The sequence below is a fragment of the Micropterus salmoides genome, unplaced genomic scaffold (assembly GCF_014851395.1).
Source record: "Micropterus salmoides isolate LMB-PRFRI ecotype aquatic unplaced genomic scaffold, ASM1485139v1 Ms_hic_scaffold_18, whole genome shotgun sequence".
Lineage (NCBI taxonomy): Eukaryota > Metazoa > Chordata > Actinopteri > Centrarchiformes > Centrarchidae > Micropterus > Micropterus salmoides.
The window spans coordinates 5,840,679-5,867,419 of NW_024040928.1; the positions used below are offsets into that span (position 1 = coordinate 5,840,679).

Sequence of the window (26,741 nt, forward strand, 5' to 3'; positions counted from 1 at the left end):
GTTTTCCCTGAATCGACTGAAACACACGTTTGTGTCAGGTTGCCTTTAGCCTGGATTTAGGATGACATGGTAAAACAAAGCTTTGTAGAAACAAGGGTAGGCTCGCTATCAATACTACACCGACTGAAGGGCCCATAAAAAGACAAATGAGGCTTAAACTGTTCACTGATGACCATGTAAAGATAGTTGTTCCACTTATGGTGATTTCTTACTTTCTTTGTGTTTGTATGTGCTATTTTAGGAGATACTTTAATCTGACAGTGATGATAAATAAAATGCAAATTAATTATTTATGTCAAATTTGATCTAAAATCATCAATCAATAGATGTTACAAATGTAGTCAATTTACTTGATCAGTCTGGGACTTTTGTGTTGAGTTTTTCATGCTTGTCTGTGGTTACTTTCTGCCTTTGGGTGGCTATGATCACAGTAAAGGAGATCAGTGCTTAATTAGTGTGGTCTGTTCTTCTTCTGTACTGATTGGGTGACAACAGTTCAAATTTAGTGGCTGTAAAATCCACAGGGCGGAGCTCATTATCATTTTAGAAAACGCCGTTTTTTACGGCGTTTTGTTAGCAAAACATGCTACAAGAGTGACGTTTTTTGGCACTAATGGCTTGCCATAAAAACTAACCTACACAGCGTGATTGAGAGGTCAGCAAGCCTGAGAGAATAATGGATCTGTACCGCAGGAACAGGTAAGCAGCCAGCCTCCTGTGTGAGTCCGGCGTGACTGTAGTAACAGCGTGAGAAGACGACCTCTGTTGTCGTCAGCGCTCGGTCGGTTCAGTTTGTCATTTGCTAAGTGATTTTAATAAATAAATACATAAGCCTCCACAATCCCTTTCATCCTAGAGGCGTCCTACAGAATATTCTTCTTCGTCCCAAACATATTTTCTATCGTCTCCAGGACAACAGGGTTAGTCTCGAGCCCTGGTTATTAGTTAATTTGGCGAATTGTATATTAACAAATCATACACGGATTGAAATGTTTGGGTAATTGTAGTTCAGCCTCTATACACTGTTTCGACCTGACCTTTATTTTCTTCGCGAGATGGAAGAATTTAGAAAGTTGCGCGACGCTGCGGAGAGCCGCCAGCTGCAGTAACACATGGAATAGGCTATGCGTAAAATCAGGAGCATCCAGCCAGAGGGAATGACCACTGACCGTCCAGTGCGCCGGTTCCACTGGCAACCCAACCCATAGTAGGTTTACCGGAGAGGGTGAGGGAGAGGAGGTCACGGGAGCGACCTGGTGTACTGTGGAAGGTCGGTGATCGTTCCCTTTTGGATGAAGCCCGACGCAGACAACAGCGGCATGTGTACAGCAGCCAGCTAGCTTGAAAACCAGTAGGGATGCAACACCGGTCCTATATAGAACAAAACACAGCTGCTTTGTTTTCTGTTTTGGTTTTAAAAAAGAAAAAACAAACAATGACTTGTTTTTGGATGGGACATTGTTGTAAAATGTCAATGGTTTTTGTACATTCAAAACACCATATACTAACAGGGAACGTGTGCACATAAACTGGAATGTTGCTTGTAATTACTGTCAAAAAATGAGAACAGCCTGTAGATGTATTGGAGTCCCTTGTTATTACTGTCAAATTATGTTCATATAAGGTAAGTCCCATGCACTTACAAGAAAGGTCTGTATATATTGGAGTTGCTTATTATTACTGGTAAACAGCATTTATATAAAGTAAACCCCATGCAATAATGTAAAAAGTCTGTACATATATTGGACAGTTGCTTGTAATTGCTATCAAATATTGTTTACATAAAATAAATGTGTATTTTTACATCTATTGGAGAATTGCTTGTAATTACTGTCTATTAATGTCTATATAAAGTGAAACTATACATTAATAAGTAAATGTCATGTTGATATATTGGAAAGTTGATTTTAATAACTATAAAACAATGTTTATATAAAGTAAACCATCATACATTAATAGTAAAAGCATGTAAAGTTATTGGAGATGTGTTTGTAGTTACTGTCAAGTATTGGTTATATAAGGTAACCCCCCATATATTAATGGTAAACGTATGTAGATATATTGGGAAGTTACTTGTAATCACTGTAATAAAAATGTTTTTATAAGGTAAAGGCCCATACATTAAAGGTACAAATATGTAGAAATATTGGAGAGTTGCTTGTAATTATTGTCAAATAATGTTTATATAAAGTAACCCCCCGTATTTAAATGGTAAAAATATGTAGAAATATTGGAGAGTTGCTTGTAATTACTGCCAAATAATGTTTATATAAAGTAACCCCCCGTATTTAAATGGCACAAATACGTAGAAATATTGGAGAGTTGCTTGTAATTATTATCAAATAATGTTTATATAAGGTAATCCCTCGTACTTAAATAGTTGAAGTATGTAGAAATATTGGAGAGTTGCTTGTAATTATTGTCAAATAATGTTTATATAAAGTAAACCCCCATATATTAATGGTAAAAGCTTGAAAATTTATTGGAGATATGTCTGTAATTACTGTCAAATAATGTTTATATAAAGCAATAACTATATTAAAATAATTAATATAATTAAAATTATGTTTCTGTAACTTAATATCACATGATCTTGGTTTTTTGTACAGGATAAAAACAATATTTAACAGGCATTTACTGTAAATCGACTGAATAATGGCATAAAATAAAAGTTTAAATCTATTAGTATTCTGGTATTGGGCTTTAAATTATGGTATCTTAATCTTTACAACATTTTCTGTTTGCTTTACATAGAAAAGTCTTTACTTTGACAAGGAGTTCTTGTAAATGGATTGACCAAATAATACTGTATTAAAACAGCAGTCTTCTTTTTAATTATGTAATTTTAAGGTATTTCTGCAATATTTTTAGGTTTTTATACAGATTTATACATTCGTTTAACATTCAACAGAGAATTTTTTCTTTTAACAGCAGTTCGACTGTAAAAGTACAGAAAATGTTTACGGTAAATATCCGTTTTCAAAAAACAGTTTTTTACTGTAATTTGACGGTAAGTGGTTGGCAACTTTGCTGCCAGCCTTTTTACAGTAACTTTACGATTTATTTTTTTACAGTGTACCTTTACAGCACTTGCAGTAACAAATATTCTATGTGTTGTTTTTTTCTTTTATTGCCATAAACCACATAAGAAAGAGGAGGTAGCATGATGTGGCTATCACTTGTCAGAGGAGGAGAAAAAAAGGAGCAACGCAGAAAATAACCCAAAACAATAAAATAAATACCTTTTATATTTCCACTTACATGCCTTGTTTATGTGTAAATACATAGTAAGAATTGGAGAAAAGCAGCTTGTTGTTACTTCCTCACCCTTCGGTTCCGGCATGGCGCCTGATGTCGCTGCCACGAGTCTCTTTTCCGGCTTCAGGTGTTCCTACACCACCACTTTTTTTGACTTCTTCCATCATCCATTATTAAGTTGGACAGAGTGATCATTGTTGGCGATTTTAATATCCATGTGGATGATGATACTTGCAAAAATGCTTCTGAATTTGTAAATATTACTGAATCTTTCAACTTCACTCAGCGTGTCTCTGAGATATTCAAACCACCTTGTCATCATCCCAACTAACTGACCCTAACAACAAAGGAAATACGAAAAGTAAAAAAAAAGAGATAGTAACCTGACTCCCTGTCCAGAAAACAGGAGAAAACAATATTCAAAATAAATGGCTTTTATGGATTTTATTTAATATAAAACAATGTTGACGTAAAGTAAATACCATACATTATTGGGAAAAGAATGTAATCTATTTTTAATTACATAGTGTCAAATAGGTTGAGATCCCAGCGCTCTAACAATCATGTCTCAAGGGACAAATGTACAAACAATGGCTCACTGTGTGATAGCCATAGGCCTACAGGATCGGACCCTTTAAGACGGAGAGATGGTCCAGTACCTCCTGAACAGGGGTAACTCAGGATCTAACAATAGACACAATGTTGATGTAAAGTATACCCCGTAAAATAATGCTAAAATAATTTAGATATATTGGTTAGTTCCTGCTATAAACAATGTTGATACAAAGAAAGCTCCATACATCAATGGGAAAAGTGAGTAGATATATTGGATAGTTGATTTTAATTACTATAAAATAATGTTTATATAAAGTAATGACAGGAATTTCCTGTAAATAGATTGGATAATTCCATAAAATATAGGCCTAAAGCTTTCAAGATACTTTATTTGAAGGTAATTTTGTGTGATTTTTTATGTTTTACATCCAGAAATCAGTACTTTGACAGGGAGCTCTTGTGGGAGAATTTTATAATCTTATGAATTTACCAAAGAATACTGTTTGAAAACAGCAGACTTCATTTAATTATGTAATTTAAACATTTATTTTTCATTCTACTGCAGTTGGACTTTAAATGCAGAAAAGGTGCGGTTAATATCTGTATTTTAAATAATGTTATTTGTAAAATAAACATTTTAGGATAAGTGTTCTTCTTTGTCTTTTTTTTTTTTTTTTACAATTGGTCCTTTTTTTTTTTTTTTACATTTATTTGAAGTTTCACTTTAACTTTGAAGTTTCAGTGTAAAAAAAACTTAAAAAGTTGTCTTAATTTTATACTCAATGACATGATGTTAGTTGTTTTATCTTTTTACATAGAATTCAATGTAATTTAACATTCAAGGAAGTTAAGCAATGGAATAATCCTGTTCAAAAACTATAATTTCTCATAATATGACTTTACAGAATACAATCTTTATTTTATGGTTAATGTTTTTAACAAAAGCATTATTCTGTTTTTTATGGCATTTTTATAGTGTAGGAAACATAACTGTCTATACAAATGTTATGGCAATGTGTGTAATAGTTGTTGAGATTTTTAGACCAAAGTATGTGGCCAAAATTACATATGACATGACTACCATAAGGCGCTAGCAGTTAATAAAACCGCTACTCTAGCATTTAGAAGTTTAGCTTTTAAGGTTTTGTCTGGAAGCTTTAGCTTTCTGGAAAAGGGTAAATACACTTGATGAGTTTCCAGCGCTGGTGCTCTATAACAAGAAAGAAAAAAATGTATCACTACAATGTTTGAATCTGCAAGCAGGAAAATGTATTGATTAAGACAACTGTCCTTACCTGTGTTCCACTTCCGGACATTTCTGACCCTAATTCTGACCGCACCTGAAACGTTAATTCTCAAAAATGAGCTTTAAATCAAACAAGTTTCTTTAAAAAAATGAATACATTTTTAGAGGATCAACAAGTATGATGTTATATAGTTCAAAGGCATGGAGAGTGTTACCCGTGTTCTCGATATAAGAAATCATGACTACCATCAATTTGCTTTGATTACAGTAGCTCACGGACGGATGGAAAAGGACAGAGCCTGACAATACTAATGTAAACCACGACCACTACCATGACTAAAAGGTGTTGTTTGACTTGATTAAGTGGACTTGTGTAATGTTAAAGAGGTGGTATTATGCTCATTTTCAGGTTCCAAATCTTAATTAGGGGTTGTACCAGAACAGGTTTACATGGTTTAATTTTTATTTTTCTCATACTGCACATTGCTGCAGCTCCTCTTTTCACCCTGTGTGTTGTACGCTCCGCTCTTGAGCTACAGAGTGATGCATCTTACTTGTACAAAATCTTTGTTGGGAGTTGCACATGCACAGTTACCAGGTAAGGACTACTAGCCAATCAGAAGCAGAGAAGGGTGGGTCGTAAGAAACAAGGTAGTGTGATCCAAATCAAAGCCGCTTCAGACTGTCCACAACCACACAACATCATTGTTCCACATCTTACCATAAACCACTACAAAAATCATCATATTTCAACTCAATTTTACATAAAAATTGGCCAAACAATTTGAACGTTTGCTCAGTAGCTTTCACATCAGGTGTAACATTAGCATTATAGTTATAACTTTAGCTGTGTTAGCCAACGTTTACAACAACTCCGCACTTGAACAGTCTGAAGTTAAATTGCCGTGTTTATTTTAAATATAATTCACAACCAATAAAGCATACTTAGAGGTTGTGATTGTGAATTTCAAGGCCCAAACAGAATCGGAGTTGCATCGTCTTTTAGGACCAAATGTTGAACTGTTGCCGGTGTTCTGACGATCTATGCTGCCTTGCCGAAAAATGCTACCATAGCGCAAATCAATAGACTCGACTCTACTCGGCCCTGCTCCGTTTTCCATTGCAGGTAGTACCCAGAGATAGTATGACGACGCCACACACAACTGCCGCGACGCAATGTTCAATGTGACACACCAGCGATCCACACAGCTGTCTCTTTTTTAAGTTAAAACGTTTCAACATTCCTCAGAATGTAAAGACAGATAAGTATGAAAACCTTCCAGCTGTGTTTTCCTCTGCCGTTGTTGCTGCAGCGGTCTGTGTGACGGCGGGAGCAGAGGGCTCTGTGAGCGGGCGGCTGGCCGGCCTCGCAAGCTCCTCCTGTGGATTGGTACAGGCTTCCCCCGCAGCCAATTGCGGAGCTCCTCAACTCCGAAAATATTCAAGCACATTTTTGTTCCGCCATCACTTCTCGTAAAACTGTCAATATTCGAAATCTACAAACAGCTTTATGACGCGTTTTCATTGTGACGTCACAAGTAAAGGAAGTGAAGGGCTGGACTACAAACGAGCTGTTTTCAAGCAGTTCAGAGCAGAGCTTTCTGTGGGAGATGGGAACTCCCTTTGGGCTGGACTTTGGGCTTTTTCACTTTGCAAACCTGTTTAATGCACAAAAAATATATATAACTCAATAAAGGAGAGGGAAAATAACACCTCTTTAAAGAGTAGTAATGTTAAAGTTCATGCTTGTCAGTAGATTCATTTAATGAGCAGTTAGAAGCACTGTGATGGCTAATCAAATATGTGCAAGCACACATTTCTGGCAGATTAATTCGTAACATGAACACTGTAATTCCACTATTGAGTCAGAGAATGTCTTGTGTCATCAACTGGATGGATTATTCAGACTGGACTTCATGAATCATATGTCCCTTTCCTAATAGTGCCTGTAAAACATATCCAAATTTGCACGTTTTTGTTTTAAAATGCAGTTCTTTTTTCAACACTACGTAACTCTATTTATAGAAGTTTTGTTTGAGATATTCAGTTATGATAATGTATCTTTAACCAATATCTATTAAATCAAGCTATAACAATTTCCAAAAATCTGTTCTATCATTCAGTGTCTTTGGAGTTTCATCTTGTCTGCTGCACAGCAGCCAATTTAATTCATATATTAGACATTGGCAATACAATATTAACAAATTAAAAAAACTGAATTCTACTTTAGAGTGGGGTTTCCATTGAATTAAGTGAGCAGTTGTATAGTTAAAAAAAATATTGAGACACACACCTTTTTGTCCAGCAGAGTTCCAAACACCAATATGAAGAAACCCTTAAAAGAAAGACAGAGTAGCATCAGCTAAGATGACATATTGACTAATTCAGAATATGTACAATATTTTAGGTATCACAGTATACAATAATATATAGGTCATCAACTACTGTATTTGTACCTGCAGTGAATTGAACAATGCAAATATAATACGGATTCCTCTATTTGTTGGGTCGGCGAGGGTTCCGGCTCCCAGACCCCAAGTTAATCCAAAAAATGGTGTGAGGACAGCCAAACTCCTTGCAATAGTCACCATAACATGTCTTTCAGCTGCTTGTGCAGAGTCTCCTACCCTTCTTCTCAACATTTTGTAAATCACAACAAGCAGGATTAACAGGTTTATCACCACTATTGTCAGTGCAGGGATCACAAATGCCAGTAGAGCTTTGAATTTATCCCAGTTGAGCCAGCAGACCCCAGCGTCTCGGATGTACGCTTTTTGGGGTGCAGTGGCAGCTATAGTTATGACAGCGATGATGAGAGGGCCCCCGTAGCCTAGAGAGAATCCAATAGCCAACATAGATGTTTTAGACAAACCCCCGTCGAAGACACTGACTGTGCGGTAGAACAACAGCAGAGCTGAGGCTAACATCCAGAAGAACAGGGCAAGGTAGAAAAAATGGATAAAAAATGTAGCCGCAGTGCATGCTGGTTGGTTTATTGTCTTTGCATCTGAGATGGCGGCCCCAATAATGAACCAGATGTCAGCAATCAGGAGAGACACAGCGATGTTAACAATGGAAACATGACGCAAGTAAGATGTGGTGTTCCTTCTTATTTTTCTCCAGATGATAGCTTCAATAATGAGGCATATGACCAAGGAAGCCATAGATATGCCAACTCCAATGTAGGTAATGTAATCCAACACAATGTCAAATATGGTGTTAGGTGACATAAGGATAGAGAACGAGGTCAGGTGGTTGCAGTTGCAGGTGACGTTGGTGTTGCTGGATACCAACACGCAGCCCCCATTGTCCCATCCCCCGAGACCACTGAAGAGGCTGAAGTTCCAGAAAACACACTGAGCGTTCCCCAGAGTATTGTTTATAATATCAAATGTGAACAAAACATTATCGACGGTACCACTGGACTGAACAAGTACGACTCTCCCGTTGATGACGTAGATGGATGAATTTCCTTTGTCTCTTGCAGGGAGCACGTTATCCATTGAGGCAAATGTTACCACAGTGATAAACTTACTTCTTCCATCAGATGTTGGTATGTCTATCTCCACAGAGGAATCAAAGTCTGCCATGAAAGTGTTTGTAAATGTAGTTTTGTTCAAGAGAATTGAAGGTGTGTCAATATTGAAAGAGTCATTGGTAAGGCGACTTGTTATATTCTCAAGGGACTGCAAAAATGCTGAGCTGACACTTTTTCTTTGTGTTGCTCTGATGTTGCTGGTGTCATTGCCATTCAGATAGCCCCATGATGTCTTTGAGCCATTCGTGGTTAGGACACCTGCAGTTAATAGGATGTTCTAAATTCAAAGGAAAGAAGATATTAGTACATGTGAATTTTATTGAAATGTGCATATTGTGTAGGACATGTATAAACCTCAATATACTAATTTACATACCTCCATTGAAGAATTAGTTATTGGGATATTTGGTGATGATGACACATTGGCTACATTGTTGAGTATTTGAACAATGGCCTTAATGGTTCCAGGAGAGTTAACCACTTGCTCAGTCAAGTTGACAGTGTCAGAGCTGAGTTGTGTCAAGAATCTTGGCAATGAATTATTATTCAAGTTCTGCAAGAATTTAAGGAAAACAAGTAGCAGCATTACACAGTATCTAAAAGATCAAATTAAATTTACAAAGTGTAGGATTTGTATTCATATCTTTAAAATAATGGCATTAGTTTTTGTTTGTAGAAAAATCAAATTTTGATTCTATCTTTCATCCGTAAACTGTTACGTTGCATACGCAAGCACAAACTCCTGATGCTGATGGGTATGACCAACTGAGTTTTTGCAGTATTGTAGACAATTGGCAGTAGGGCAGTCCTGGCGCAGTGTGACACAACGGGCCTTTCTCTTTTCCCAAATTTCTTCCTCCTCGATCCTCGATCCTCGATCCTCAACTCCTCCCGAGATGCAAGCTCGAGTAGTCGAGAAGGAGGCGCGAGGAGAGAGGAAATAGCCATTTAACGAAATGAGATGTCCTGTCCTCGGAGTCGTCATTTTAAAGCAACGTCAATTAAATTTTACCTGTTGCACAGCTGAATCATCTGTCCAGTGTTAAGCTGTGATCACAGATGAGCTGACCATCTTTTGGCACTAAAGGCTACAGATAATTTCTTCACAATCCAGAAACATGTCTGTCAACATTATAGCAGGCTAAACAGTACAAACACAGAAAACAGGAGATTATTTCAGCCCTTGGCTTGATGAGGTGAGCGTTTCATCATAAGTCCCTTTACAAAATGACCCTGTAACAATTATCTCATATAGCCCCAATTAAAACACCACAGGACTCTACGGTTGGAATGACACGTGGGAGGATCAGCTCGGACATCAACGGAACTCCTATAGGCTACACATAAATCCTCCACCCGCCCCCCACCAACTAATTATTTCATCAGATTTAGATGCAAGCTCCTTGTAGGTTTCTAGGCGATTTCTTTCTTGTGTGTTATATTGATGTACTGTTATTATCTTTAATAATTTAATTTGATGGTTAGAGAGGCTGCTGTTTAAACGTTTCCATCTGTGCAGTAATGTTACAGCAAATATCGTGGGACAAACCCAAAAAACCTGCAGTAATAAACTTGACAGGAAAGAAAACAGAATTAAATTTCAGCTTCTATAATACATGTTTAGACTCTGATGGAGCTCAGGATTGATCAGAAGGACGGCTGATTTACTCATAACAGTTTCACTGTATGAAACTGGACTGTGTGTGAGACCTTTTGGATGTGCAGAAGAACACAGAACATGAATTAACATTAGATCCCGATGTTTTCATTATTAATTTATGTTGCTGTTGCTCTTGCATAAATGCGCGCAGTGTCTCTGGGGAGGCTTCATCCAGCCGCTATTTAATGTTCATTTTTACAATTTTGCTGCCAATCCGCACATCACATTCAACAATAACAACATCAGTGATATCAAAGTGAAATGACATTAAGGAATGCGGTTAGAACAGCGCTTTATGAGCCGCTACACAAACGATGAAGGGCAGAAAGTTTGATCGCGCATTTTATCATTTTTAATAGGCTTAACTGATACAAATTATGAATACCACATAAACACTGCAGAGTCCTGCTGCGGCTATGGGTTGGTCCAGCTGTATGTCATGCCTCTTTTAAATGTCACAGCGCCTGAAAAGACTTGCGCAAAGGATACACCGATGTATCCTCACTTCTCGATCCTCAATCCTCCCACCTCGATGTGCATTTTAAGAATTGAGATGTCCATCAAGATGGCGCGCTCAGATCGATTTCCGGGTCACACGCTCAAGGATTGAGGAGGCGGAAATGTGTGAAATGTGAAAGGCCCAATATTAAAGTGAGGGTAAATACATTCTTATAACGAGGACTACAGTATCAGCTGGTGGAGTTTAAGTGAGCTTCACTAATGACCAATCGTTTAAGTTCCTCTCTGCCCCTTTAAAAGCAGTAGATTAAATGTAGGAGAGATGTTAAGGTATCTTTAAAGGCAAAAACTCACCTACATAAAGCATAGACCAGTCCCAAAACACATATATACATAACCCCAAATATTAATATTAGAGATGCCCCGAGGAAGTCCAAAGGATTGTTATCCTGGCATATTTTAATGGATCGGTATTGATTAAAATAAACCTGATCTAATACTAATTTATTCAAATACTTATTCTTACTATGTACAGTATATTGGGCATATTTGGCATAGAATAATTTTTTTGAGGAATTTAGTTCTTTATAGCAATTATTTGAATTTATGTTTCAGAAAACACTAACATTACAAAGTATAATGATAGTTTTGTATTATTATTATTTGTCTGTAACCTCTAAAAAATACTTGCTAACCTCCTAACCCAACCTAGCATCCTTTGAACATGATCACCCTAACCAAAGATACACAAATACCATTATGCCAATGCGTATACAGTACATAATATAGACTTAAGGTCCACTTACAGCCCGTGCTGTAGGTGGACATTCAGTTACAATTTTTTTCTCCATTTTGTAATTTTTCTTGCCCCCATGGAATACATTAACAGCCCAAATAAAGTCTTGTCAATTGTATACTTCTATAGTAGAGAACATTGATATTTTAAAAAGTATACCTACCTGTTTAACCCCGCTTTTGATTAATGAAATATTTATTTAATTAAGCTATCTGTTTATCGATTGAACGATTTATCTATTTATTAATCTTTGAACTTAGATTTCAGTTTGTTTTACTCATAGGCTGTTTTATTCTATTTTGTATCATGTTATCTTATTTTAATTATTCTTATTTTAGTATTTGATTTAATTTTTTATTTTTTGTCATTTATTTTTATCCTTATTTTACTTTTCTTTTAATACCTTATTCAGCCTCTAGTGTTTCCTCATAGCAAATCTGAGTTTTATGCTCATGTTTTATTGTCTTTTACTTTAAATCAGTGTGTGTGTGTGTGTGTGTATTATAGTGTGAAGCACTTTGTGTGTCATGGCTTTTGTTTGAAATGTGCTACACGAATAAATATTGATGAATTGATTGATTAGACTCTTACTAGGAGTGATCAGTCTCTATTTTAGAAGAAACACTGTATTTATCTGACAGCATACTTGTTCAGATTATACACAATACAATCATAATGTTTGTTACTACATTTACCTTAATAAATGTTTTATTTATCTAGCTATTTCTACAGTGCAGTATTACTGTTCTACCACTGCCTAGACCAGGGGTTGGCAAATAAGTCTGGCATCGGACCAAATTCTTTTCACATCTTTAGGGCCAGAACATTGTCAATTGACCATTTATATTCATTTTACATGAATTTGTTACTACATTTACTTGTGTGCGATTAGCTTGGTTGGTAGTGCACAGGACTCCTGTTTGGAAGGGGTTTTTTTCTTCCTTTTTCAAAAAATTTATTGTGTAGAGATCATAGGACATATCACAATTAAACATGCGCAGGGGTGTGTATATCCCGGAGATTGGTCCACATCAACCTATGGATGCTTATTTTTGTGTCCCCAGTATCTCCAAGCAGAGGAAATTCCTGCTTTTCTTATTCAGGGGAATTTGATCTCACATTTTCTGAAAGCTTTTACAGAGGTGTGTCAAGTAAGCCAGAGACTCTTTTGAATTTCCTTCAGAACTTTTCAAGGTAAAAGCTCTCACTTAAGTACTGCTACAAATATGTTCTCACGCTTTTTTTGTAGGCACAATCACTTAAGAGGAAGTGGATTTGCAGCCGCTTTAATTATTTAATTGGAAATTGTGACAATTAGTGAAAGGGTTAATTTGGTAAAACAGTACATATAAACGGCCACTAGATGGCAGCAGAGGATAATAAATTCACCAAAGGAGAGGAGTGGTCAGCGAACACTGTAGGTGGAGTTAAGGTGTAACGCCCACCTGGAAGGAGGAGATAAGGTGGAGTTTGAGGTGAATATAAAGAGATGTTCGCTGACCACCAGCTCAGTTCCATGCTGAGAACTGCAGGGATATTACTCGGGTTTATCTGTCCTTTATTGGAATAAACTCTTTTGCACCGACTCTTGACCGTCTCCAGTGAAGTCTGTGACTATGCAGTTTTTGACTACAGAAGAAAGCTAATAGAGTAATTTTGTTGAGTTTAATACGTTGGTTAGGGTAGGGACCAGGTCTTCCACTGGCCTGGCCGGTCCTTATTTCCGACGCAACATTTAGCACTAGGACCCAGGTAAAGAGGCAGAGTCTATAAATAGGGGAGGGAAGCTCACCTGGTCCTTTCTTTCTGCAGTCACACACCTGAGAGAGCAGCTGAGGCCAGCCTTTGTTTGGTGCTTGATTGGGTAGGCTTTATTTTTAAATAGGTTTAACTTTTAAAAAATAATGTTTAAAAATCTAAGGCTAATAATGCATGTCCAGAACTAGATCCTAGAATATGTTACGGCCGCCGCTGGCTGCCTTAGAGTAGTTGTGTTTTGGAGTTCTCTGAGCTGTATGCAAATCCCCACGGCAAGCACCTGTCGAGGATTGGTTCCCCTGGACCTGGAACCACCCACTTCCTGGTTGCTGTTTGCTGGCGTCTGATTGGTGTGGCCGAGGATCCTACCGAACCTGCCAACCAGAACTCACCAATCAACACCAGCTGGCCTACAAATAGTTTGTGTTCCTGCAGTTGGAGGCGACTGTGAGCCAGTGATCAGTTCGCCTTGTTGGTGGTTGTGTACCCCTGTGAATGTCTTGAGTGTTTAAATCTGATCTGTTTGTTGGTTGCCGGCTTAAGTGACTCTTGTCAGTAAAAACCTTTGTAAACTAGATTGTGAGTGGCACCCTTTAAGGGGGAAAATTGTTTGTTTGGTTACACTACATTCCTGTACAGCATGTAGGTACTGACCTCCTTTTGTTAAGTGTTTTTTTTTGTCAGTACCTACATAGCCTCCTTTTGTTGTGTTTTTTTTGGAGACAACTCATTTAATTAAACTTCGACTCAACCTGAATTCAGTTGTCCTTACCACCTTAATTTAACCCAAATACCTTGTTACTGCCCTACCCTAACGAGCTGGGTTGTAACAAATAATTTGTTGTTGATTTTATTAAAGATAAGTTGAATAATTGTTAAAAACCTGTTATTTATTAGACTTCATTGTGGTGAGGGTCCAAAGCTTGGAGTGATTGTTTAAACACATCAGCTAAAGCACAGATCCCAGTCACCTTGCATGCCTTCAACGGAGGGAGGGGAATGTGTTTCTAAGTCAAGCAAGCCGTTATTAGGAGAGCCAACCACAGTTTTTTTCCCACCGGTTAGTTTTATTGTGCTCACACTAGATCCTTGAATGGGCCATATTTTGTGTTTCTGGCTGTGTTAAAGGGGGAAACTGAAAGACAGAGTAACCATTTTGCATGGGTGTTTTGTGTAATTAGTGTGCGGCATGCAGATATAGATATAGTGTTTTCCATAGTATTTGGTTTAATTGGTTTGAGCGTGTGGTTTATTTTCTTATTTGTCTACCAGTTTGGTTATAATTTGTCGGTGCTCAATTCTACATCAGTTTTGCTGGTAATGCAGTCTAGTCCTGAATTGTGTTTTTTTTCTTTTGTTTTGATGTAACATAAATAAAATTTACATTCCTATACTGATGTAGTAGCCTCTGGTCCAGTTTGTTCTGGCACTTGTGTATGAAGTAGCGTTTGGTTTACATTTATATCAAAGTAATCTGGCTACGGGCCAGATATTATTGCTGGCAGGCCAGTTTTGGCCTGCGGGCCGCCTATTGCCAACCACAGGCCCAGACCAACAATTTCAAAAAGAGAAAGGAGGAAGAAAACATATGACAGAGGCCTGAGTGCTGGAAGATAAAGATTCTGACTTGGCATGAATCAACTCCGCCCAGCTGATGCGACACCAGCATAAGCCATTAATCAAGGTCACCGTGCGCTGTAAGTCCAGATTGTTGTGACGAGTGGTAACGTAATTGGTAGAGTTTTGCAATATAAACATCTAAAAACTGAGGTACAACCTTAGTCTTTTAGCTGCACTTTATCAGAGCAGTTGAAGTTAACGTGTGTGGATTTGTGGTTATATTTTTGCCTGATCACGGTTTGCAGTTGGTTTTAGTTTCACATGCAGCATGCAGTCCCGTACTGTGTCAAACGGTCTAAAGAGCAGGGCCGTTTCAGGCTCTTGAAATATTGAGGCCATAGCCCAGCCCAGAAATCTTCCCACAAAAAAAAAAACATACAGCAACTGTATCAAGATATACATACAGTCCCCTCCAAAAGTAGGGGACTAAACAGGCTCATGAACTCTTGTTTCATACTCATCTTTTGATCTTAAACCCAAATGTCTTCAGTGAACATCAAAAACAAAGGAATATGCCTCACCATTTCAATACTTTTGTGTATATATATAAAAAATTAGTGCTGGGCAACAGTTAAAATCAATCGCATTTGCATTATTATACGCAAAATTGAATAATCAATTCTAAAGTAGTGTATTGCGTGCTTTTAATTTAAATGTACTGCTATATACACAAGTGTCTTGTAAATCTCAACTTAAACATTCATGTAATCAAATCAAATAATAAACCAAATTTGCCACTGCCACTGTTCTCTGACATTTGCAGTATAACATTTTGAGACAAAAGTTGCAACATTATGAGAATAAAATCGCAATCTGATGAAAATAAAGCCATTACATTTTAAGAAAATCTACCTGCCCCTCTGCTGTGCATTACCCTGCGTTATCGCTCTGCTGATATAGTTGTAGGCTACCCCCTCTACACTGACAAACACAGAGCCCGTCCCTCGACCATTTAAACATAAACCAGTGTTCTTGCAATTTCAAATCTCCCCTAGGGCTCCAACACTGTCGGGGCCAGATCTGCTGAACAAGGTCACCTGAGACAGCTCGAGCAGCTCCTGGACAACTTGCAGGATGCAGTTGTCTTGTCGATCATCCCATTCATTGTTCTTACAAACTGCTGTCTTTGCTCCCACATAGTTTGGTTCGCAGGGAGCTTCAGCTGTGTAATCAACAGTTCCATTACCAAACACAGGATCATTGGGACATGTAAAATCTAGAGAGAAAGAAATTTTAAAAATGTATTACAGGAAAACATATATTGACCTGAATTGTATAATACATTCTAATGTCTAATATCAATACTTACTCTCCTTGAGTAACACCAGTGTTATGTTGCTGCTATATTCCGTATGGTTTATCACTCGACAAGTGATAGTATAGTTTTGTAAGTTACTGGATATTGAAAATGTATTGGTGATGTTTGTGCCTAAACATACAAAAAAAACCAGTCACACACAAAATACTATATATGTATACAAATCATCTCAAACATTGTAGTATAATTTGTAAAATATTTCCCATTAACTTATTTGCCTTTTGTTCCTTGTTTGTATCAGGCTTACCTTTAGCAGGTAGGCCAATAAACTCAACCTGATAGGGGCTGTTGACAGAGCACGTCACTGTCACGTTCACTTCACATTTGACCAGTTTTTTGATTGGTGTCACTTGGATCAAGGGTTTTTTTTGCAAAGTTATATTGAATTTCTGTCTGATAATTCCATGGAAAACTTTACTGCTGTCTGTCAGCAGACATTGATAAAGTCCTGAAATTAAAGGTGATCATTAATTAACATCAAATCAATGTGAAGACAGTGTTGCAAAACAAATACAAAAGTATATGAGTTAACATCCCCATCAGATTTTCATGGGGGCATCAACCTAAATCAGCTTTTAAGTTGTGATATAGTGGGAGCAACATTATCTACAACTTCCAAATATTTTGTGCTGTAAGCTTTGAGTTAAGAGACTTAAAAAGACTTGATCAGTATGCATTAGGGATGTGATGAAATCTCGTGGAGCGAGATCTTGCAATATTAAATTGTGATGATATTTCTTGTCAAGTGAAAAGCTGTCTTGCGAGACTAGGGCTGCCCCCGACTAAGGATTTACATTGTCGAATCAGAATCGTCAAGTCCTGCCTATAGTCAATTGATAGTCGATTTATGTGTGTTCCTGTGCACGGCGATTGCGAGGGGGGGGGCTCCACTTTAATCTTGAGAATCTTTTCATTCAACATACACTGTAAATTTCCAGCTAAACTGACGTTTATTGTTGACTTTTCTCTCTCGCCTGCCGTGCCGTGCTGACCACAACTGCATGCACGCCGCGGTTCCTTGTGGGTGTATTTCAAGTAGCCGGTTGTTTAAAAACGATTAAATATTCTTTTTTGGCTTTTGACCATGAGCAGAAAATGTGCTGAAACACAGGAGCTATTACAGTTTTTCTCGATTGCTTAGACACATTTCTTGAAATTTTGCCTCTTTTTCCAAACAGTTCAACACACACCAAACAACAAATTATTCTGCCCCAGCGTCCTGTCTTTGGTTTAGGACAGGACAGAGATTGTTGTTCTCCTCCTCCTCTCTCTTGAGTGCTTTTGGCTTTATCGCATCAACCTTTAGGTGGTTTGGGTTTAGCTTGTCTCACTCCATTCAGTGTGGAACATTGACAGGCTTCTGTCATTAGGAAAATATTTTTTCTTCTTTTGTGATGCATTTCAACCTGTATAATCATTTTATCTTTAACTTGCGTTTCCAATCGAGGAGCTAACAAAAAAAAAAAGAAAAAAATGAAGGGTTACCACTTTAGATTCATGAGTAATGGAATAAAACTATATCATACTTTGGTAACATTTTTGGTTAAATATTACCATGACCTGATGATTTTTTTGGGTATTGGTGACACAGGCTAAACAATAGACACAGTGTATGTTATTGTTTTGTAAGACAAATATTGCCCCTCAAGCCAATCAGAGTACTGCATTCGCACGGGTCAGAGCACAAGGACAAATGTCCTAGACAGTACTTGCATTGTAAATGTGATTGTTAATGTCTCCTGGGACAAAAATTTAAAATAATTTCTTGACTGCACCATACTGTATCTATTTCTTACCTTTGTCAACGCTAAAAACATGTTTCACAGTTAAGTTTGCTACTCCTTTATCAACTGGTAACTGGTTGTGTTCACTATCTTTGGGTATTGAAATCCCGTTAAGTGTCCACTCTGCAGTCCAGTTGGTGACGAAACTGAGACCCGGTGGTGGAGGGCCGCATGTTATAGTCACACTTGCCCCCAAAAAGATTAGAGATGGTTGAAAGTTTAGTGGGCCTTTAAAAACACACACAAAAGTCAGACAATTATTATACAATCATCTGCACAAAATCATCAGATATTCCTGACATAACAAACAATCCTTATGTCTCATAAAATATTTCAAAAACTCACTGTCAAATATCACAGGGTATATTTTTCCCAGTTGTATAAATACCCCTTCTGTGACTGAGCCAATTTCCGTATCATTTATAGAGTTTGCTCTTATAGCATAGTCAACGATGGTGCTTCCACTCCTGTAATACAGAATTGAATCTCAATGAAAATACAATCACATGTAGTTCATATTATATGTGCTCTGTAAACTTGATGTTAACCACCATTAACCACTTACAAATAGGTCTTAACCACTTACAAAAACACTGTATGGTTACTTGTTTTGCTGTCATGAAACAAACTTACAATTGTCAAAACTCTTAAGCACAGTGGTATGATGTGGTACATTAAGATCACCACTCTAAGTGACCTGCAAAATGTGATTACTCAATCAAAAGAATTACAGTAACTCATGTTTAAACTCGTTTCCACCATGAATTGGAACAGAAAATGTCTACAGAGTGCAGGAAATTAATCTTCCCAGAGACCAAATGTCACCAGAAATCTCTTCTTCTGGATCCCAGCAAGGAAACAAAACATACCGAGTGTCAATACAAAGATTGGCCAACAAAAATAAAACCAATTGACGCCTAATAGACAAGCGATTCTCCGACAACACCGGAGTTACTTTCCGTAGTCCGGCCAGTGTGATAGTTTAACTGGTGGCTAAATTAACTGGTGACTCGTGTCTTCAGGATCCACTGACTGCAAACCAGGAAAATACGTTCTGATAACTTTGTTTATCTATGTAAAGTATTGTCATGTAGATATATGCTTCTGAATGTAGTTTACAGGCTACGTTGTTAGCTGCACGATGAATCACAGGGACCTCTCCCACCTGCAGATTAGTTCAAAGCGTGGACTTTGAGTGTGATCATGGAGGTGACTGTGTCGCTTTTCAAAACACTGTAAAACATCAATAAACCATCCAAATGATTTGTGCCACGGTTGGTTTAAATGTGTTCTTACTTGAGTGAGATGAGACATGAGCGACGGTAGATACAGCTGTTTTATCACAAGTTAATTTGAGCATGTACCTTGGCCACAGCTGACTCCACGCTGTGTTCGGGCGAGTGTATCTTAGCATCCAGACTGTGTCACTTACAGGCTGCAGGTCATCTCGACATCAGATTAATAACCATACATGATACAAATGACTGGCAAGACAATGTTGGTAAAGATAGCGTATTATAAACGTGATCGATGGTACGAAGCTGGATCACAGTTTACCCTGTCCACTCTGCCTCAGCTAATAGCGGTCTCCACTTTGCAGTGCAACTGAGCAGGCGCATGGGAAGACATTTTTGCTTAGGGGTGCTGCACAGTAGAAATGCATGCATGACACGACTGTGTGTGGGCACGTGCTTACACACTTTCCTTCAACACAGAGTGGTTACAAGCATGGTTGTATGAGGTCACTGAGGTCCGGACCTCCATAATTATATGTATGTATAAATAAATTAAATTGAATAAAAACCACTGATAACTCGATCAACTTAAATGATGGCCATACGGGCACAGCTGATTAAACCGTTATTTCCCTCATTTCACCTTGAAAAACTGTTCCACGCTCAGTGTCCACACTTGGGGAAACACATGAAAACCTTCAAAACAGTCCAGGTTCATACAGTGAAATGGAAAATGCACAACAGAAACACACAAGTTAGCGTATTGTGGCCTTCGGTTCACGCGCTTGCGGCACATGTGCCTTTGGAACACACCCAGCACACGCAGCACACACAGCCCTGTCAGCTCAGGGAATATCTGTGGCGGCGTTCTAAATCAAACTCACCAGTCTGGAAGAGGCCCAGTCCTTGACAACCAGTGTGTCCTGCTGGGACGGCCAGTGTGCTGCTTACCAGCAGTAACACACACAGGAGGAGACTTTGAAAAAGGACAGTGAAATTGCGAAGCCCCTTGGCGGACGAGGCACCGGTAAACTGCCCACCTTTGCTAAATGGTAAAACCGCCTATCCCTGTCAATCCATCCAACAGTGGTTGATATAATTTAGCCTGGACCGATGTGGTAGACTGGCCAACATTACAACCTCTAGAGCTAAAGTTGATGTGAAGAATTCTAATTTCCAATTTAGGGACTACACCCTTAAAATATCCTACTGAAAGACATCTTTGCTACCACTCCTATATGTAAATATTGCATTTAAATACCAAATTTACCCTAACACTATGATAATATAGTATGTTATGAACCTGAAAAGAAATTGTCATAAGTACAATCAAAAGAAAATTTTGACTTACTTGAAGCCAATGATGTTGACTGATACTAGAGTTGAGATGTGCGCCTTACATTGTTCTTGAATCTGTTTGAAACAATGGCATAGCCTGCTTGTAATCAGTTCTACAGTTACATCAGGATCAAACATCACATAAATTCAGTACATGAACATTGGGACAAAACTGATTGACACATTAAGACTTACAGTGTTATTAGTGTTTTTGTAAACTTCACTTGTCGGGTTATTGTATGTAGAATTGTAAACTAAGTCCATGGTGAACGTCAAGTTGTTCGCTAAAAAAGAAACAATTGTCATCACAAAGAAGCACTTTCATGAGATACATATAACTTCATTCACATATTCTTTTTGTAATACCCTGTGTTGTTGTTATCGTGGGCATTGTAGTCATCATTGGTTTTGTTGTAGTTGTGCTGGGTGGTGAAGTTGCCGCTGTAAAAGAATATCACCATCATATATAACAATATTCACAAAACTTTCACTTTGTGCAGTGACGTCATCCTGAATTATGTTGATCTAAGTATTCTGCAACACTTGGCATCAATAAATGTTCTTTTAGATCAATACATTCATTTTATTTTTTAACATATTTCTTCAACTATCACCATCAATATCCATTCAAATCAAAGCAATATTTGTCCCATACCTAAAGGTGGACAATGAGTGATATCTGTGGAGCAACATTGGGGATTAAATTAGTAGGACATTAAGGCAGATACAGTAAATATTCATTTGTTACCTTTTTTTGGCCGTACCACCAGCTTCAAAATTCTTACTTGTGATTGGTTCACAGAGCGTTCCATCAGACGGAAGTCCATTTATGCACCCACAGGTTTGGCTGGTTGCATTGCTGCACGCACCGTAGATGTTGCACTGGTCACATGACCAAGCAAACTGCTCCTCACAGTGACACTGCAGTCCTCCAGTGGAGTTTGGATAGCACCCTTTTAAAGACATTCAAAAACAGTTCAAGCCAGTCTACGCAAATCATACACTATTGGATAAAAAAGCATTCAATTAGCCAAACAGAAGGAAACAATTAACAAAAGTTCTTACCTGTGGTGAAATTTAAGCCTGTTACATTTAAAGACTGAGTGATGGTGTAGGGAAGCAAGACACTTCTCACAGTGTTCCTGAATAGTTCAATGAAATATGATGGCACACTGGAGACTGGGATACGCAATTCAAGGACTAGAGCAATGTCATATATAACGACTTCTGTGGAAGAAAACAGGAGAAAGTTCATTACAGGAGACTGTCATCAGCATATACAACAATATTCACAACACTTTTCACTATGTGCAGTGAAGCTACTATGGGCTCTGCTCAACTGTATCCATTCAAAACAAAGCACAATTTGTCCCATACCAGAAGGTGGACATTGAGTGATATCTGTGGAGCAACATTGGAGATTAAATTAATGCACCACGTTTTTCTGCTTAGGAAAACACTATTATGGCCCTTTTCCACCGCATGGTACCAGCTCAAAAATTTGTACCTGGTACTTGCTACTCAATTTGACCCAAGGGATACCAGAGGGTACCAAAAGTGAAGACCATACAAGGGTTCATTTCTGAATGACATGATTTCTGATTAAAACAGAAAAATGAGGATTGATGCTCAAAAACTAATATGGAAGAAACACTTTCTAGAAATGAAGATGATTAAATGTTCCATTTGTATAAGTTGAAAACATACTTCATTAGGACGGTTGACTCTATTTTGGATAGGAAAGCTTGAAATTTACAGCATGTACATATTTTCCATGTGTTAGAAGTAAAGTTTGTTAAAAAAATATTGTAAGTGAATTCGGATTGCCTGCTTGTTTGTTCCAAAGTCCTCTTGAATACTTCTTCTCATCTTTGCTTAACCTCATGGCCTTTACATCTAGGACAACAAAAATTGTATGAAAAGAAACAGGACGTATTTCACTGAAGTGTCCTACATGACAATGTGACAACATGACAAGTGACTCACCTGATGCAAGAACCTGCAATGTCAAGAACAGCAAACAACAGAATTAGTCTTTCTGTCATGGGTGTTGTTCAGTCTTTTCTTTTTAGTGTTTCAAATAAACACTGACCTACATACAAAGTTGGATTTTGTCCTTTCAGTAATTAAGAACACGATTCATTTGTTCCTATCCAAAGATATTTAACACATTAGACTTATAAGCATCTTTACCTGATGGTAGATGTAAACAGCTCCAATCAGAAACACAAACACCCTGGACCACATTGTTGCTGAAAGAAAACAAACCAGTTAAGGAACAAGGAGACTGAAAATGCATTCAGTCACAAATGCACATACATAGATCTACATGCACTTTCTTGTAATGTTCCATAATATTCATAGCCAGATGACAGCACCCTCTCTAAATGATGATTCCTAGTAATTTTGGTAACCCCCTGAACTTTGATTAAAGACCACATTTTCCACTTGACAAACACTGGGGTGCATCCAAGCAGGTAAATGCATGTAAATGATTTTACATACCTCTACAAACTGAAATGGTGCTCATGCACTTTACATTCATGGAAGCACAGATCAGCCATTAAGCTATCACTCACTTGTGCTAAGCAAATTTAAAAACAAATGCACCGTCCAGTCAAGTCAAAAACAGCATTGAATACCGCTGATTCCAAGGATTGGACAGTCAGCTGTTTCAGTGTTAGCATACAGTTTTCTATTACACATCCAGCAGACACACAGCAACATCAGAATTTATTTAGAGTTTTATTTTTGGTCACCAAACAAATTTTAGGTCAACATTTTCTCTCCTTCTTGCTTTATTTTGATCTTTGGCAACTCCTGAGGAAACCGTTATAGCTTATGTTAATTAGCTAGTTATAAACTTTGTCTGACTTGCTGTTTGGTGCAGTGCAGGTTGTGTACAGTGGGTTTGTCAGAGCCTTTTGAAAGTGAATCAATAAATTTGCGTGCTGTAACAGCAAAACAACTAAAATGCTCTGAGCTGAGGTTAACTGCAGTATTGGGTGGTCAGCAACACCTTTCATAATACACATAGTCATTTTTATCACCTTTAGTATAAAAATTTTGATTATAGCAGCTTCAAACCTAAATTCAGGGCTTGATTATGTCCCTTCAAAAACTTGCTGATCATGGTTGCAATATTTAAGTCTTGTATCAGCCAGTTTATATTTTCAATTTTGATCAGTAAGCTGAGACAATGTTACTTCACATAGGATTGAATTTATTCAACTTGTGTGTTAGCTGTCTCAGCATCAGCCTGTCTGTATTTGACTCTTAGAGTTGTGCATTTATACTATTATAACATGTTTATCCTAATACTTTCATGACAATCTTATCAGCAGCTATCTGTTTTGCCTTCCAGTGCTCTAGGAGCTGGTGTTTTCCCTTGTCAAACTTGTTTGCATGTCTTTGAATTTGGATTATGGAAAACACACAACGAGTTGTTGGTTTCCCCTGGTTCTCATAACAGTGCACTGTTCACTCCTGCCCATATCAGTGGTGTTATGTACCCAGTTTGGTCAAAGGCCTGTTTGCGTAGTACAATTCATGCCCACCTCATTTTCATGTTGATTTAGGACATGGTTTTCTTTTAGCCATTCTAAAACTGTGGTCACAAATTTGGAGGTGTTCCTAAACAGACGTCCTGATGTACGTCATGTTCAAGAATATACACTTACGCAAATGTGTACATACATACATGGGGTGGCTGTGGCTCAGGAGCCAGAGCGGGTTGCCTGTTAATCGGAAGGCAGGCGGTTCATTCCCCAGCTCCTCCAGGCTTCACGTCAAAGTGTCCTTGGGGAAGATACTGAACCCCAAATTGCCCTCTGCTATTCCGCCAGTGTATGAATGTGTGTATGTGAACATTAGTTAATAAATGTGTGTGAATGCAGCTGTAGTGTAAAAGCGCTTTGGGTGGTCGAAAAGACTAGAAAGGCGCTATACAAATACGGAGCATTTACATTACATACAGTTACTGCAACATATTATATTAACCTACAAAACAGGGACACCTGCTCAATAGCCATATATCCATAATAATTATTATAAAATGCCCCAGAAATAATGATAATCATTTTTTAAGCTTACAATGTGCGGTTTTTTTTTTAGAAAGGCAAAGGTTGCATGGATTTCTTTTGTTGAATTGCACATTAACTAAAAACACTGACTAAAATCTGAAGAGCATTAGGAAACACATTACCTCAATGTTTGAAGATACAATAAATCTGCTTCCATTCAGCATGAATTTTTTCAGGAAAGAGAAAAGTATTTTTACATCCCATGTACAACTTTGTGTAGAACATTTACCCATTGAAGTAAAGAGTAAGTTGCTGATTAACTTACTCTGATTCTTCAGTCAGTCACTTTATCATGTAAGAGGGAGAAATGCAGTTCACCTTTATGAAATCACAAAAACTTGTGTATTAGCTTTCTGTTCTTCATCCTATGGAGGAGTACAGCTCCTGTTAACAATATGCTGGTTTAACTGCTCCTTATCACAGCAGCAGCATTAACATTTTTACATTGGTAAAGCATTTCATTTTGACTTTGAAGGGCTGTGGGTTTCCAATGCAATAGCAAAAAGAGCTCCCAGATTTACCAAGCAATCTGATCAACCTAAAGGAAATATGCTTTTAAGATGCTATTTACACTGATAGTTTTAATAATACTGATAAACTAATAAAACTGAATTAGGGACAATACTGTCTATAGTACAGTGCTATGTAAAGATCTAGCTCTGGTTAAGATCTCATCTCGCTCAAAATTATAAAAATATATTAATAAAAATATCTTACCTTGGCTTTACAGTTAACACACTCTACAGAAATCAGATGATTAATCCATCAAGGTTGCTGCAACGGAGATCCGTCTGTGCTCCATATCTAACAGGTACACATCAGAATTTGAGTCAGAGAAGGTTAGCGCATCTGTCAGAAGGACTGGTTTAGGCTGGACAAGATGTATGTGTGTGTGTGTGTCAGTGTGTTGGGGGGCGTGTTATGGGACACGCTGAAAGACCATTTGCATGTACAGTATGGAATGTCTCCATGCCAGCTGGACTGATCAGCAGATGCACAGAGCCTGCCAGCTTTCCAATGACATTTGTCTACCAAATCAACTGACAGAGCTCAATTTGTCTGCATAGATAAGATATTCCTGTATTGATCACATAGGGGAAATTCAAATTGGCACAGAATCACAGGGGAATGTAGTGCAAAGAGTTAAAGACAGAATAAAATACAAGTAAAAGTAGATAGTAGAAAAAAATAAATGTAGAATCAAAAATCAAATATATAAAATATTCACAGTACATAAGATAAAAATAGAATATGGTATCCTTGTGTGTATCTGTACATGTGCAATGTGTCAGAGATAATGTGTGCAAAAAGAGTTGTGCTTAGTGGGATAGAGTCTCAGTCAGCAGTAGTAGTGTAGTGAAGCAAGCAGTTTTAACAGTTATTACTTAAAACTTATTAGTCACTATTTTCACTCGGACTTGAGTCGCACACACAGTGACTTCAGACTTGACTTTAGACTCGTCCTCAAAAGACTTCAGACTTGACTCGGACTCGAGGTGCGGGACTTGTGAACAATGTTTACTTTTAGGAAATATTTGATGAGCTTGCTGTTATTCCCGCCAGCGTTACCTATAACTTGCCTATGTAACACAAACTACGTATCTGCTGCGCACATGCGAGAGAGGACAACAAACATCCGCAGCTGCTGTGCCTTTGTCCAGCTCAGCATTGGCCATCTAACATTAGCTTGCTTCTTGCTTTAGACTTAGAGTAGTTAATATGCTGTCATTAATTACATTGCACATTACATGGTTGTGAGCTGTAAGTCAAAAAAACAGGTTAAAGGTAAAGAATTCCTTATAGCTAAGCAGTTCTAAGCAGCCTGGATTGAACGCAGCAGGTGATACAATTCATTATAACTAGAGTTGCACCCAAAAGTTATTTTTATTATTGACTAATCTCAAGGTGCGGGACTTGCAGTGCGTCATTACCAACGCTTTCAGACAGCCTGACTATGTATAATTATTTGATGCTAAAGGTACCCTTCAGCGTCCATATGAAACGCTACAGTTTGCTATGCCACCATTTGCTACGTCGCAGCAACACAAAGGAGGCTAACCCTACCTGCAAGCACATCAGCTGTGAGGCCGTTAT

General features: G+C 37.9%; 1 protein-coding gene and 1 long non-coding RNA gene across 3 annotated transcripts in view; both read right to left on the bottom strand.

Annotated features, from left to right (window-relative positions):
• Positions 1–3,687: 3,687 nt before the first annotated feature.
• The window catches only part of LOC119909138 (adhesion G-protein coupled receptor F1-like), a 60,282-nt gene continuing 37,228 nt past the window's right edge, over positions 3,688–26,741 (bottom strand). The window contains exons 7-21 of the mRNA XM_038727218.1: positions 21,351–21,518; positions 21,221–21,244; positions 20,932–21,006; positions 20,761–20,849; positions 20,579–20,640; positions 18,338–18,459; positions 18,005–18,220; positions 16,456–16,656; positions 16,200–16,319; positions 15,928–16,106; positions 8,974–9,150; positions 7,516–8,874; positions 7,353–7,394; positions 5,109–5,153; positions 3,688–5,023 (exon numbers count right to left, since the gene is read on the bottom strand). Of these exons, the coding sequence (XP_038583146.1) occupies positions 4,943–5,023; positions 5,109–5,153; positions 7,353–7,394; positions 7,516–8,874; positions 8,974–9,150; positions 15,928–16,106; positions 16,200–16,319; positions 16,456–16,656; positions 18,005–18,220; positions 18,338–18,459; positions 20,579–20,640; positions 20,761–20,849; positions 20,932–20,968 (2,730 nt within the window). The 5' untranslated portion in view covers positions 20,969–21,006; positions 21,221–21,244; positions 21,351–21,518 and the 3' untranslated portion in view covers positions 3,688–4,942. The remainder of the gene's footprint in view (positions 5,024–5,108; positions 5,154–7,352; positions 7,395–7,515; positions 8,875–8,973; positions 9,151–15,927; positions 16,107–16,199; positions 16,320–16,455; positions 16,657–18,004; positions 18,221–18,337; positions 18,460–20,578; positions 20,641–20,760; positions 20,850–20,931; positions 21,007–21,220; positions 21,245–21,350; positions 21,519–26,741) is intronic.
• LOC119909142 lies at positions 22,311–25,493 on the bottom strand. 2 transcript variants are annotated; one of them, XR_005445381.1, is made up of 5 exons: positions 25,365–25,481; positions 24,913–24,965; positions 22,759–22,817; positions 22,552–22,564; positions 22,311–22,461 (listed from the first exon to the last, which is right to left on the bottom strand). It is a non-coding gene; the product is annotated as an uncharacterized LOC119909142 (long non-coding RNA). The 2 variants fall into 2 exon arrangements; XR_005445382.1 differs by lacking the exon at positions 24,913–24,965 and having other exon boundaries at positions 25,365–25,493.